Source organism: Nyctereutes procyonoides, unplaced genomic scaffold (assembly GCF_905146905.1).
Source record: "Nyctereutes procyonoides isolate TBG_1078 unplaced genomic scaffold, NYPRO_anot_genome, whole genome shotgun sequence".
Lineage (NCBI taxonomy): Eukaryota > Metazoa > Chordata > Mammalia > Carnivora > Canidae > Nyctereutes > Nyctereutes procyonoides.
In genome coordinates this window covers 10,144,585-10,159,418 of record NW_026575155.1, presented here as the reverse complement: position 1 = coordinate 10,159,418, position 14,834 = coordinate 10,144,585, and the positions used below count along the sequence as shown (strand labels likewise).

The window sequence follows — 14,834 nt, the reverse complement described above, 5'->3', positions numbered from 1 at the left end:
AGACAAAAATGCATGGAAGTTTATTTTTTAAAACACTGCTGGTGCTTTATAAAAGGACTTCTGTTCACCTGTTACATACAGGGCATGTTCTTGCTATGCAGGAAATGCAGGAAATGCTGAAGAAAATGTATACACCATTGCTCTACCAACCCTCTAGCGAGTTCTCTTCCACGAGGGCACAGTCCATTGACAATTCTCCATATTGCACATGCAATTTAACTAACTTTTATTAGCATTTCTAGTAGCAAACACGAGCCTAGGGAATTACAAGGTCTGTGTGGGCCAGAGGGATGTTGCCTCGTAATCAAACCTGACAGGGGGAGCCAGTCGCCTTGGGCACCTAATCATCCACATGTCATTCTCAGAAAAATATCTGGCTCTCCCTATTTCTGCATTTAATGCCTATTCGATATATCCTGAAGGTGCTATTCTTGGTGGTACCAGGAGTTCACGGGGGGCGGGGGGGGGGTAGGAAGTCAAAGCTCGTGAATGAACTTGCGAAGCACACCCGGGTGCATTCCCTCCCTTGGTCTCGGCTCGCTGATGGTGGAACTGAAAACAGGCTTAACGGTAAAAAAAAAAAAAAAAAAAAAAAAGACAACAGCTTTTCAGGAGACGCGTGCATGGCTTTTGCAGACGTCAGCCGTGCGCTGTCGGCTCGTGGGACTTCGATCGTCACACCCGGCCTTGGGACTCGGAGCGGCCTGAATCCGGGGGGGGCCCTTCCTTCCAGCCCCCCCCCCGTCTGGCTCTTAGCAGGGTGGGCTCTGCTCGCTGCAGCCGGGGCGCTCCGGGGAGGGGGGGCATTGCAGCTTGAGGTCACGCGGGGGTCGCGGGGGGAGGGGCCGAGCTGAGCGCCCCCTCCCCCCGCTCGGACCCGGGCCCTCCCACCCCAGCCCCGGCGTTTGCGGGGCTCTACGTAAAAATCTGGACGTCGGCCGCCGAGTCCTATTAAAATAGTCGTCTCTGCATAAATTAATTTAAACCGTGCATCTCCAGCTCGGCTGCACGCTGCGGCCCGGCCTCTGGCTTCTCCCTGCGGGCAGCCCGGCGCGAGGTCACCTGCCGTTGGTGATGATGACCGAGGCGCCCAGGTAGTGCGGCAGCGGCGCCCCGGGCGGGGAGGCGGCGGCGGGGCCGGGGGGCCGGGGCCGCAGCGCGCCGGCCGCCGCCTCGGGGGCGCCGGGGCCGCAGGCGAGGGCGGGCGCGCCGGGCGCAGCGCCCCCCAGCGGCCCGCGCCGGGCCAGCACGCGGTGGTAGTTGAGCAGCACGAAGGGCAGCTGCGCAGGCGCGCCCGGGGGCTCGGGGGCCGGCGGCGCGCAGCAGTCGGGAGCCGCGCGGGCCAGCGCCAGCCGCGCCCCATCGCGGGCGGCCGGGCGGGCGGCCTTGGCGGGGCCCAGCGCGGGCTCCTCGCGGTAGTGGCCGCAGCTCGGGAAGCTCGGCGGCGGCGGCGGCGGCGCGGTGTCCTCGCCGAACCTGCGCGCGGCGGCGGGCGCTGCGGGGACAGGCGACACGTTAGGCGCCCGCGCGGGGAGGAAGGGGCCCGGCCCCCGGCAGCGCCCCCCCCGGCCCCCCCGGCAGCACCCACCCGGCCCCGAGCAGCGCCCCCCGGCCCCCCGAGCAGCGCCCACCCGGCCCCCGGCAGCACCCACCCGGCCCCGAGCAGCGCCCACCCGGCCCCGAGCAGCGCCCACCTGGCCCACCCCCCCAGCAGCGCCCACCCGGCCCCCGGCAGCGCCCACCTGGCCCACCCGGCCCCGAGCAGCGCCCACCTGGCCCACCCCCCCAGCAGCGCCCACCCAGCCCCCAGCAGCGCCCACCTGGCCCACCCGGCCCCGAGCAGCGCCCCCCGGCCCCCCGAGCAGCGCCCACCCGGCCCCCGGCAGCACCCACCCGGCCCCGAGCAGCGCCCACCCGGCCCCCCGGCAGCACCCACCCGGCCCCGAGCAGCGCCCACCCGGCCCCCGGCAGCACCCACCCGGCCCCGAGCAGCGCCCACCTGGCCCACCCCCCCAGCAGCGCCCACCCGGCCCCCAGCAGCGCCCACCTGGCCCACCCGGCCCCGAGCAGCGCCCACCCGGCCCCGAGCAGCGCCCCCCGGACCCCCGGCAGCACCCACCCGGCCCCGAGCAGCGCCCACCCGGCCCCCGGCAGCACCCACCCGGCCCCGAGCAGCGCCCACCCGGCCACCCGGCAGCGCCCACCCGGCCCCCGGCAGCGCCCCCCCCCGGCCCCCCTGGAGCGCCCACCCGGCTCCGAGCAGCGCCCCCCCGGCCCCCCTGGAGCGCCCACCCGGCCCCGAGCAGCGCCCCCCGGCCCCCCGAGCAGCGCCCACCCGGCCCCCCGGCAGCACCCACCCGGCCCCGAGCAGCGCCCACCCGGCCCCGAGCAGCGCCCACCTGGCCCACCCCCCCAGCAGCGCCCACCCGGCCCCGAGCAGCGCCCACCTGGCCCACTCCCCCAGCAGCGCCCACCCGGCCCCCGGTAGCGCCCACCTGGCCCACCCCCCCAGCAGCGCCCACCCGGCCCCGAGCAGCGCCCACCTGGCCCACTCCCCCGAGCAGCGCCCACCCGGCCCCGAGCAGCGCCCACCTGGCCCACCCCCCCAGCAGCGCCCCCCGGCCCCCCGAGCAGCACCCACCCGGCCCCGAGCAGCGCCCACCCGGCCCCCCGGCAGCACCCACCCGGCCCCGAGCAGCGCCTACCCGGCTCCCCGGCAGCACCCACCCGGCCCCCGTCAGCGCCCACCCGGTCCCCCAGCAGCACCCACCCGGCGGCCGACCCCACGGTGCCCCCGAGGTCGCCGTGGAGCATGAGCAGCAGGTGGAACCGGGGCGGCGGCCGACTGCGGGGCGCATCGGGCTCCCCCCTCCATCTGTGTCCCTGTCTTTCCCTCTGGGTCTCGCATGAACAAAATCTTACCAAAAAAAAAAAAAAAAAAAAAAAGCGCCTGGCTGCTGGTCATCACATTGGTCAGCGCTGCTCTAGAGCTTCCACTGCCTGAGGCATAGGTGGTCCTAGTCAACCAACCCTGGGTCTTTTGCATTTTTTCCCCCATGGGGTGGTAATCACCCCTGCTCCTTTTAATGCCATATTAACTAAAGTTAGAGCCACCCTGACTAATTAGATACCTGCAATCATTAGCTCCCTATCTTTTGTTTGTCTTTTGTTTGCCTTAAGACAACCTTGGTCTTTCTTTAACATCACAAAAGACTAGGAAGTAGATCACAAATTGCCCCAAATTAGCACGTTTGGTCCTTTTTTTTTTTTTTTTTTTTTTTTTTTTTACCAAGTGTATGACAAATGAGGTGGTTATTAACCTCTTTCGCTTTCAACATGGTGGGTTTTTTTAAAGGTTTTTTTTTTTTTAGATTTCATTTATTCATGAGACACATGGGGCCCGGGGGCAGAGACACAGGCAGAGGGAGAAGCAGGCTCCACGCAGGGAGCTGGACATGGGACTCGATCCCTGAAGGCGGCGCTAAACCGCTGAGCCACCCAGGCTGCCCAACATGGTGATTTAAAAAAAAAAAAATATATATATATATATATATATATATATATATATATATATATATATATATATAATCCTGTGGGTTAGTTGTATCATTGACCAACTTCCACACACAAAGGAAGAGTTCTTTCAGGTCAATCTCAAGTGGGTAATAGGTTCAGCTGTTATCAGAATGCTGAGCTTTGTCTGTGTTGTGGTCCCGGGAAAATCCTTCCTTGGTTTTTTTGAGGGACCCACAACCCGATCCACTGATGGACTTTCTCTCCAAGTCTGAGAAACTGTTGGCTCTGAGGACTGGCCCAGGCCAAAAGGCAGGGAGGGCTGCACTGCCCTAGTACTGGTATGTTCTTTCCTAAGCTGGTTACTTTTCAAAACCCACGTCCTAGTAATCTCCAGGACGGTGAGCTTTCTCCCAGTTTATGTGTCTCAGGCTTGTAAGGACAGAGTCCGAGCGAGAGATTCCCCAAGCAGCCCGAGGAGGAACAGAACCCGACCTGCCTCCAAAGAGAGAAAGTTAGGGATCCCCGGGTGGCTCAGCGGTTTTGCGCCTGCCTTCGGCCCAGGGCCTGATCCTGGAGTCCTGGGATCGAGTCCCACATCGGGCTCCCCGCATGGAGCGGCTTCTCCCTCTGCCTGTGTCCCTGCCTCTCTCTCTCTCTCTCTCTCTCTCTCTCTCTCTCATGAATAAATAAAATCTTTGGGAAAAAAAAAAGAGGGAAAGTTAGAGTGGGCAAGGAGGGGAGCTCCAGAGAGCTCTCCTCTTTCAGCAGGTGGTTCTTTTCTGGGCATGTAACATTTCCCCCAAAATGCAGTGGCCACTGCAGGAAATTTGCACCATCTTGATCTACACTCCGAGCAGTGGTTAGATCTGCATGAAAAAGCAGTACACGTCTCCCGGCTAACCCTCAACCCCCACCTCCCCTCTGCCTGGGACTGGTCCAGCGAGCAGACAGGAGTCTGTCTGGGCCTGAGGGAGCTGGTGACACATCCACAGAAGACGTTTGCTTGTCTGCCATCAGCAAGAGCTGGTGGAGCGGCCATCCCTCCCTCTCTCTCTCTCTCTCTCTCTCTGTTGCTGAACCAACAGTGCTGGGCAGGCACCTACTGTGTGCCAAGCGCTGGGTAGGCATAGCACATGGCTTGGGAGCCCATTTTAGAGACGAAGAAACTGAGTCCTAGAGTGTTCATGTTCTTTGCCCTGGGTTGGCGAGTGGCATTTCTGTCTTTGAGCTCATGAATTTCCACCACTGTTTTCCACACTTTGAAAACTGGCATGGGAAGAAAACCAACGGCGTCCCATCGTCGTTTTTTTTGGGCGGAGTGGAAAGTAATCTTGTAAAGTAAATGCAGCTGGAGCATTCGCAGTGCATGGGAGCTGGTTTTGAAAATCACTTTGTCTCCCTCTCAGGGAGCAAACGAGGCCAGGGTTTTTATGGAGTGGGGGGAGTGGGCTGCACACCCGGTTTCCTCTGCCCTTTCCACTGTCACTAGTGCCACGAGAAGCACCCGGACGCGGTTACCCTGCTTTTCTCCCTCTCGTGAAGCTACTCCCATTGAGAGCAGGAAAGCACAGCAAGCCCTACTTATGAGCAGAAAAAGGAAAAGTCTGCCCCAAGTGTGAGGATCTTTTTTCCATCCGCCACCCACCGCCACTGTTCACCGTCCCGCCCTCTCCCCTCGTGCAAACATGACCTACCTTCGTAGTTTGGCACCAGGCCGTGCCGAGCACTGTTCACTGGCGGCTCAGAAAGGTTTTTAGCTGGAGACGGGCTGCTAGGCACTAGGGGGTTGGCATAATGCCACTGGCATTCACCACCGGCTGGCAGCGTGCTCAGGAAAAAGCGTGCCACCTCACACGGGGATCCTTGGGGCGGCCCGAATTTGGCCGGCAACATTGGCTTTTTGCTGCTGAAGACGTGAGAGTCCAGAGGGAAGTGTCCGTAATGGTAGGAGAAGGGCAGGCTATAGGATGGGGCGTACAAAAGGTCGCTGCTTTCTGAATGGAGCTGCTGTTCTGGGGGTGCCGGGCCGGTCGCCGGGGGGCTGGCTCTCCAGTTTGCCAGCTGGCTGCATTCCAGTTTGTCCATTTGGAACGAGCTGTATTGCTGGATGGCAAAGAAGACGGATGAAGGGGCCAGTGAGGAACCGCCCTCGGGCCTCGCCAGACCCCACCCTGCAGGGCTCAACTGCATCCCTGGGCTGGACCGGATCCGGCCCCCGAGGTGAGGTCCCGGCGGGGACAGGTGCAGAGCAAACGGTACCAGGGCGCCCCACCCCCTGGGTAGAACGAGATCTCCCCAGCCCACGCCGACAACATACCAGATGCACACGGGCACTTTCTATTTCTGAGAGGTTACAAACTACTTTAAAAAAAAAAGAAGTTTTGCATTAAAAATATAAATGCTATGGAAGCACTGTGCTCTGAGCCACATTAACGTTGATTTGAGCAAGCCGATGGGCCTTCCCGATTTAGTCTTTTTAGTCTAGACCTGATGAGTCCTCCCAGATGTTAGCTTTATGGGCCTCCTGGCTGCATCTCTGCTGCATGTGTGTGCGCGCCTGCGCGTGTGCACACGTGGGCAGGACATCCCCCAAGGGACTTTGCTGCATGCCACAGGGAAGCTTCCAGACCGGGAGACCTGCTGTGCAATCGGAGGCTCGGGCACTCCTTAACAGGCCGGGTGTCCTGAGCGCCCCCTCCCAGGCCAGATGTCAGCTGTGCCCTGCCCCAGCCCGTCGGACGTATTACCTGTGGGGGGTAAGGGTTTGTTCTCAGCTTTGTCTTCATCTTTGTATTTTTGGGCTTCGCTAATTTCCTAGTTTCTTGTGAGGTAGACAAGGCAGTCCTCCAGGAGTCCTGGGACTTGGACGTCGACGCCTGGTCCAGGGACAACTGCAACTCCTTGTATTCAATATCCCTGAGATGCAAGAGCAGGACAGGTCACGTCCAGCGGGCTGCCAGGTGAGAGCAGTGTCCCTGGCACCACCCCCTGAGCGAGTTCATCCACGGAGCTCCAGCGCGTCGGTTCGCTGAGGTTGGATGGGACAGGACTTCAGGAAAGGGCAGCCCACCCTCATTATAACAGCCCCCTGCGGCCCGGGCAATGCTGAGGGGGGTCCGTGTTATCCGGCAGGAATAGCGGGAGGGCACTGTAGCCCCTCCAATCCTGTAGGCCCCAAACAGGTCCCAGAGACATCATGGGCCACTAGGAAGTGTGTCCAGGCAAAAGGCAAGGGCAGAAGCACCACTTGTCAATCTGAGGGTTTGGGGCTCAGCTGCTTCTCTAGTTAGCACCCAGGGAGGCGTGGGTGGGGAACCCTCAAGGGTCCAGGAGCCTGGCTCCCAGCCTCGCCCATTTCCACAACAGGTGCCAGTTTCTGCCCCAAAGAGCCAACTTGGCAGGGTCGAGTTCATTGTGGGGAGAGTGGCCCAAAGTACCAGCCCACACCTGTCTGAGGAAGCTGAGGAAGAATCATTCAGGGGCTGAAATGCTTCCTCTCTTACAGTTTTGCTAAGATCACACTCTACTTCTAAAAAACCAAAACCAAACCAAGAAACCAGGGACCTGGCAACCATTCTATGAAAGAACCGAGAGCCTCAATCCTTACTGCATTAGAGCACCTGCGAGGACCTTGTCCAGAGTGGGGCTGGGAGCTGCAAGGGTATCAGGTTCAGGGCCAGAGCTGGGTGCAGGAGATTTAACATACAGCAGCCGTGGTGAGCCCACAGTATTATAGGGTCCCAGGGAGACGCGTGTCCTCTTGTGCCTGATGGTCTTAAAAGTATTCGCAACTGAACTTGACCTTCTGGGACCCTAAAGGGGCCAGACTTTGATACCACTTGCAACAGGCTGTATGGAAAGACGGAGGGGGGTGGTGGGGAATGTGAAGGATCTCCTGTTCCAAATGGCAGGAGCATGCAAGATGACCCTGATGTTTGGGGACACCAAGAGCGTAGATTCATATTCCCGGTCCGGGAGGGACATTGCCTGTGCATCCTACGCAAGATGTGGGGGGGGGGCGAGCATCTTCCCACTGCCCCCTGCCCACCCACACCCCTCCGCTGGTCTCTGTGATCTGATCTTCAGCTGTGCCAGGGGCAGGGCTCCCTTTCTCATGTTGCCACCACTGCCTGGCGCCTGGCTCTCAGTGCTGAGAACAGGAATAGTTTGGACCTTCCCAAACGAACAGGTTGTTCGAATAAAAACAAAACAGGAGACAAATGAACAGTTTCAGAGAGAGAGAGAGACAGAGAGAGAGATGGTGCTTGTGGGAATGGGCTTATGAGGGTCAGGGGAGGAGGGGAGAGCAAGGAAACAAATACGTCTGACTTACGTGAGGACATAATTGACACTCACGATGCAGTGCGGCCGGGACGAGCGGCTGTTGTGAACGATGGTGGCATAGCTCTGCACCCACACCCAGCCGCCCAGCTTGGACAGCAGCCGGTAGTACTTGGTGGTGACCTGGCCCTTCACCAGCACTGCAAACACAAGGCGACATTAATCCCGAGGGACAATTAGCAGGCCCTGCTTTGGGGACACTGCCCCCCACTGATAACCTACAGGCCCCGGCTGTGGACCATTTTGGGGTCAAGAACCCTCTGAGAACATGACAAAGGGATGAACTTTCTCCACTGGAAGGTGCATACTTGCACATGCACACACACGCGCGCGCAAGATTTTTGCCTACAATCTCGAGGGGTCCGGGGAGCAATCTGTCCCCTTCCCTGTCAAATTTAATAGTCACTGATTTCATTGGGAGAAACAATTAGTCCCCATACGACATTTTGCACCTGGCAGAGTGATAAAATTGGTTCTGCTTTTCAGTTTCCAAAAATGCCACGATTATGTTATAATCCCCCCCACACCCTTAATCCCCAGAACCCTTAATAGGCAGCAGGGGCAGGGGTGATATAGTTCTTTAAACAAAATAATAAGTACATTCAACCAAGTGTCAAATTATTGTTGATATTTGCTACTCTCCAGAACATGTGTGTATTCACAGTGAGACTGCTGTTCTGTGGCCTTTTATATTTTCTTCCCATTAGCCCCACTTTTCCTCGGGCCTGTTAACTTCCTACGTTGCATTGTAGGAACCACCTCTGCTTGGCTAGTTTCTGAACACCGGGCCTATGGGCCCATCTTCCATGCATGGCTGCATGCTCCAGACTGCTGAGCCACACTCACTCCCAAAGCCTCTGTACTGATTTCCCTCAGGGCCTGGAGGGCACAGACTGGAGGGGAAGGCCAGGGAAGGGGGAGGCCAGCACAAATCTAAAAGGCATCCCTTGATACCCAGGTCATTCCTGCTTCTCAAAGCAGGGCTGGCCCCAGGGCCCTAACTAGCAGCCACCTGAACAGGGATTTGGGGAGGTGGCCAAATCTGTGCCTGAACTAGTTGGCGCTGAAGGAACTCCCTGGGGGCTGCACACAGACAACCCCTTAGGGGGGCTCACCAAGAAATTCAGCCCTCATCTTGTGCCATTAGGCAGAGCCCCCTCACCATCTGCCCAAACCCTCCTGCGGCTCTCCAATGTCTTTTGTGACTTCTTTTCATATTAAGGGTGCCTCTTTATCATCCACTTTAATACCTGCAGTAAAATATTTTGGTGCAGAAGAATATTATTGCAAATGTGATAGTCAAAGAGTTATTAGCCTTAATATATAAAGAGTTCAAACAGATCAATAAAAACATTAAGGTCCTAAAAGTAATACGGCAAAAGAACTTGAACAAACAATTCACCAAAGAATAAATATGTAAATCATAAACAAATGCTCAATGTATTTGCTTACCACAAAGCTAGATACCATCCGTTAAATCGGCAGACATTTAAAAAGAAACAAATATAGTATGGTTCTATTTATGTGAAATGTCCAGAATAGGCACATCTATAGAGAGACCAAAAGCAGCTTAGTGGTCGACAGGAGCTGGAGTGGCAACTGATGGGTACTAGGGTTCTTCTTGCGATGAAGAAAATGTTCTGGAATTCAGTAAAGGTGATAGTTGCATGACATTGTAAATATACCAAAAACCTCTGAAAATGGTTAAAGTGTTGAGTCTCATACTATGTCAAATGCATCCCAAAGAAAATAATGAAATGTCAACAGGCGATGTCAACTAATCTATGGTGGGGGGCTTTGTCACGTGCTGATAGAAGCATGAATTGGTATGGTCCTTCTGGGAAGCAGTGTGACAGCTCATACCCACTGACACACTGACTTCACTTCCAACAACTGACCCTGTTATAAGCATTCTGCTTATAATTCAGGGCGGGGGGAAAGGTCGGAGACACTTAGCTGTGCATGAATTAGGGAAGACGGTACATAAATTTTGGTGTACTATGCAGCTATTGAAATAATGAATAATAAGAATTTGTAGTATTATGGGGAACGTGTATGATATAATGATAAGTGGAAAAAAGACACATTCAGGACCACAGAAATGCAGAGATCATATGAGATTACTATAAACAATTATATGCCAACAAATCGAACAACTTAGAGGAAACAGATAATTTGCTACAAACACACAACCTATGAAGACTGAATGATGAAGAAACAGAAAATATGAACAGGACTGATTACTAGTAAGGAGATTGAATCTGTGATCCAAAACCTCCCAACAAACAAAAGTCCAGGACCAGATGGCTTCACTGGTGAGTTCCACCAAATTTTTAAAGAGGAATTAATACCAATCCCTTTCAAACTCTTCGGAAAAGTCAGAGGAGGAGGGAACACTTCCAAACATATTTCTGAGGCCAGTATGCCCCTGATATCAAAACCAGACAAAGATACCACAAGAAAAGGGAAATTACAGGCCAATATCTCCGATGAACACAGATGCAAAAACCCTCAACAGAATATTAACCGAATTCAGCAGTACATTAAAAGGATCACACACCAAGATCAAATGGGATTTTTCTTCAGGATGCAAGGATGGTTCAACATTTGCAAGTCGATGGGATATGCCACACGAACAAGGTGAAGGATAAAAATAGATGCAGAAAAAGCATTTGACAAAATTCAACACTCATTTATGATAAAAGGAAAAAAAAACCTCTCAACAAACTGGGGATATACATGCCCCCTGTACATAATAAAGGCCATCTACGACAAGTTCGCAGCTAAAGCCACACTCAACAGGGCAAAGTGGAAAGCTTTTCCTCTCGGATCAGGAACAAGTCAGGGATGCCCACTCTTGCCACTTTTATCCAATATAGAATACTATATGCTCCCAGCCAGAGCACTTAGGCAAGAAAGAGAAATAAAAGGCAACCCACTTGTAACGGAAGAAGTAAAATTGCTCCTATTTGCCAATGACCCATTATATAGAGAGAACCCTAAAGACTCCATCAAAAAACTCTTAGAACTAATAAATGAGTTGAGTAAAGTTGTAGGAGACAAAATCAATATACAAAAATTTGTTGAATTTCTACACATTAACAATAAACTATGAGAAAGAGAAATTAAGAAAACAATCCCATTTATAAATCACATCAGAAAAGAATAAAATACCTAGGAATAAATTTAACTGAGGAGGTAAAAGACCTTATACTCTAAAAACTACAAGACCTTCATGAAATACACTGAAGGAGACACGAATTAATGCAAAGGTATCCCATGCTCACAGAGTGGAAGAATTCATATAAAATGTCCATACTACCCAGAGCAATCTACAGATGTAATGCAAGCCCTATCAAAATTCCAGTACCATCCTTCGAAAACAACAACAACAACAACAGAACAATCCTAAAATTTGTATGGAGCCCCCCAAAGTTGCTTAAAAGATGAAAAGCAAAAATAACAAGTGATATTACATCACAATAAAAGCCTTCTGCACAGCAAAGGAAACCATCAACAACACGAAAAGACAACCTACTGCATAGAGGAAATATCTCCAAATCATTTATCTGCTCAGGGGTCAATATCCAAAATATACAAAGGACTCTTCCAACTCAGTAGCGAAAAATAGATAAGTAAAAGAGCCCAACTAAAAAATGGGCAGAGGGTCTGAATTGACATTTTCCCAAAGAAGACACACACAGATGGCCAACAGGTATATGATCCAGATCATAACATCACTAATCACCAGGGAAATGCAGATCAGAATCACATGAGGTATCCCCTCACATCTGTTAGAATGACCGTTATAAGAAAAAAACAAAACAGGGACACCTGGGTGGCTCAGGGGTTGAGCCTCTGCCTTTGGCTCAGGGAGTGATCCTGGGATCCAGGATCAAGTCCCACATTGGGCTCCCTGCAGAGAGAGCCTGCTTCTGTCTCTGCCTATGTCTGTCTCTCTGTGTCTCTCATGAATAAATAAATAAAATCTTTAAAAAAAAAGAAAAAAAACCAAAACAAAAAACAAGGAATAATAAGTGTTGGCAAGGATGCAGGGAAAAAGGAACCCCTGTGCCCTATCAGTAGAAATGTAAACTGGTGCAGCCTTTATGGAAAAAAAAAACAGTAAGGAGATTCCTTTTTTTTTTTTTTTTTTTTAGGAGATCCAGAAATATCACTTTTGGGTAATTTCTCTGAAGGAAACAAAAACGCTAACTCGAAAAGATACCTGTGCCCACATGTTTATTGCAGCATTATTTACAAAAGCCAAGGAATGAAAGCACCCTAAGTGTCTGTCCATGGATGAATGGATTAAAAAAATTGTGAGGAATATTGTTCAGCCATAAAACAGAAGGAAACCTTGCCATATGCTACAACATGGATGAACCCCGAGGGCATTATGCTAAGAGAAATAAGTCAAAGACAAATACCATGTCACCTCACACGTGCAATCTAGAAAAAAAGCTCACAGATACAGAGAACAGACTGGTGGTTGCCAAAGGTGAGGAGTGGCAGGCGGGTGAAATGGGTGAAAGGGGTCAAGAGGTACAAACTTCTAGTTATAAAATAAACAAGTCCTGGAGGGGCACTTGGGTGGTTCCGTCAGTTAAGCATCTGACTTTGGCTCAGGTCATGATATCAGGATCCTGGGATCGAGCCCCGCGTTGGGCTGCATGCTCAGCGGGGAGTCTGCTTCTCCCTCTCCCTCGGCCCCTCCTCCCACTTATGTACACACTCTCTCTCAAATGATTAAAATCTTAAAAATGAATAAATAAGTCCCGGGGATGTAATGTCCACCATGGAGACTTCAGTTAATGACACCGTATTGTATACTGAAAGTTGCTAAGGGAACAGACCTTAAAAACTCTTGAGACAATTTGAAAAGAAATTTATAACTATTTTACCGCAAGGGATGTGAGCTAGACTTACTGTGGTGATCACGTAGCAGTGCACACAAATGTCAGATCATTATGTTGTACACCCAAAACTAATATAATGTTATATGTCGAGTATGTCTCATTAAAAACAAAAAACAGATTCCGAAATGCGTAGAGTACAGGTAGGAAAAAGTGCACACACATGCACATAAATATTTATACACCTCCGCTGCGTGATCTTGAACAAGTTACTAAGCCCCGTGCCTCAGTTTCCCCATTTAGAACAAGGGGCTAATAGTACTTTCTACCTCGCCCGGCTGCTGTGAGACTAGATAATCTGTGCAAAGTTTTAGAAGGGTGGTGCAGACACGCAGCAAGGACTCGATATAAACTCAAATTATGAAACTGGTCAAATGACAAGTTTCATTTTCTTCTTCTCAGCTTTTCTTGGTTTTCTACATTTCCAAGGAAGGTATTCATTTCGTAATAAAAGTGAGCAATTATTTTTCTCATGGTAAGTAGGTAGTTTGTATGAGGGTCAGGAAGTGGAAATGCAACACGGATCAGGCCCCAGGCCCCTTACGTGGCCACACAACTGCCCTTGCACCCAGACGAGGGGCAGGGCTCTCCGGGACAGTGCAGACACAAACTCCCTTCTTCCCAGGCTTGGCGGGTGCACCTGCATGGACCCCCTTGGCAGGGCGGAGATTCCATGGTGAGGAGGGCAGACAGGGGTATAGGAAAGAGCTGTCTTCACACCGTTGCTCCTCTTGGGGTTTATTTTTTTAACAGCAAAATCCACGATTTCGATTTCCAGCTCATGTTTGCATGCATTGCCTCATTTCACCCCCCACTACAACCATGGGGGGTAGGCATCACCCGGAAAATGGGACCAACAAATCCTGAGGGCACAGCTGACTCCCTTTTCTCAGAGTGACCCCTGGGGGAGGAGAGATAACAGCCTCCAGAAGGTTCTCTGTAGCTACATGTGGAAGGAAGGTTAGGGGAGACTCAGTCAATTTGCTTTTGGCCCCAAAAGAAAGGCAATAAGATCCAACGAGAGTCCCCTATGTGGATTTCCCAAGTGGCCACTCCTTCTTCAACATAAGTGCTTATGAAGCTCCTTAATTTTGAAATCTGTCCCGAGTGGTACCCGTAGCACCCTGGCAATAAGACCCTGTGCTTTCCCTTTACCCTATCTTGTACTTCATACTTTCCTCCTCCTCCTCCTCCTCCTCCTCCTCCTCCTCCTCCTCCTCCTCCTTCTTCTTCTTTCTTCTTCTTCTTCTTCTTCTTCTTCTTCTTCTTCTTCTTCTTCTTCTTCCTTCTTCTTCTTCTTCTTCTTCTTCTTCTTCTTCTTCTTCTTCTTCTTCTTCTTCTTCTTCTTCTTTCTTCTTCTTCCTCTCCCTCTTCTTCCTCTTCCTCTTCTTCCTTCTTCTTCTTCTTTCTTCTTCTTCCTCTTCCTCTTCTTCCTCTTCCTCTTCCTCTTCTTCCTTCTTCTTCTTCTTCTTCTTCTTCTTCTTCTTCTTCTTCTTCTTCTTCTTCTTTTTAAGACTTACTTATTTGAGAGAAAGAGCGAGAGTGCAGGTGCACGCATGCAGCGGGGATGGGGCAGAGGGAGAGAGAATCTCAAGTAGACTCTGTGCTGAGCATGGAGCCCAACGCAGGGCTTGATCTCACCACCCTGAGGTCATGACCTGAACTGAAATCAAGAGTGGGATGCTTAACCCACTGAGCCCCTTGGGCCCCCCATACTTTCCTTATTTCTTCCCACATTCCTAAAATCTATCCATAATCATCTAAGCTGGATATAATAAAGCCAGCTGATCCCAAATATTTTATATTAGGATTCCAATGGCAGAAGTTGTGGAGATTTTTATCATTTCTGACCCTCCCCGACTCTGCTGTGATGGGGCTTAGATACGGAGACCAAACAAACACAGACACAGAATTTTTTTTTTCTTCTCTGTGACCCATGGTGATAGTCCACATATCAATTCAAGTCAAAATCCTAGACGCTTAGTCATAACATTCCTTGGTTTGCTCTAGCTCCCCCTCCAGGCTGTCGTTCTTAATTAGCTGCCTGAAATGATCCCAGGG

The 14,834-nt window shown here is 52.1% G+C and overlaps 1 protein-coding gene across 1 annotated transcript in view; it reads right to left on the bottom strand.

Annotated features, from left to right (window-relative positions):
• Nucleotides 1-1,058: 1,058 nt before the first annotated feature.
• SIM2 (SIM bHLH transcription factor 2) overlaps nucleotides 1,059-14,834 on the bottom strand; it is a 52,110-nt gene continuing 38,334 nt past the window's right edge. The window contains exons 8-11 of the mRNA XM_055313517.1: nucleotides 7,850-7,997; nucleotides 6,264-6,432; nucleotides 5,211-5,619; nucleotides 1,059-1,495 (exon numbers count right to left, since the gene is read on the bottom strand). Coding sequence (XP_055169492.1) covers nucleotides 1,059-1,495; nucleotides 5,211-5,619; nucleotides 6,264-6,432; nucleotides 7,850-7,997 — 1,163 coding nt within the window. The remainder of the gene's footprint in view (nucleotides 1,496-5,210; nucleotides 5,620-6,263; nucleotides 6,433-7,849; nucleotides 7,998-14,834) is intronic.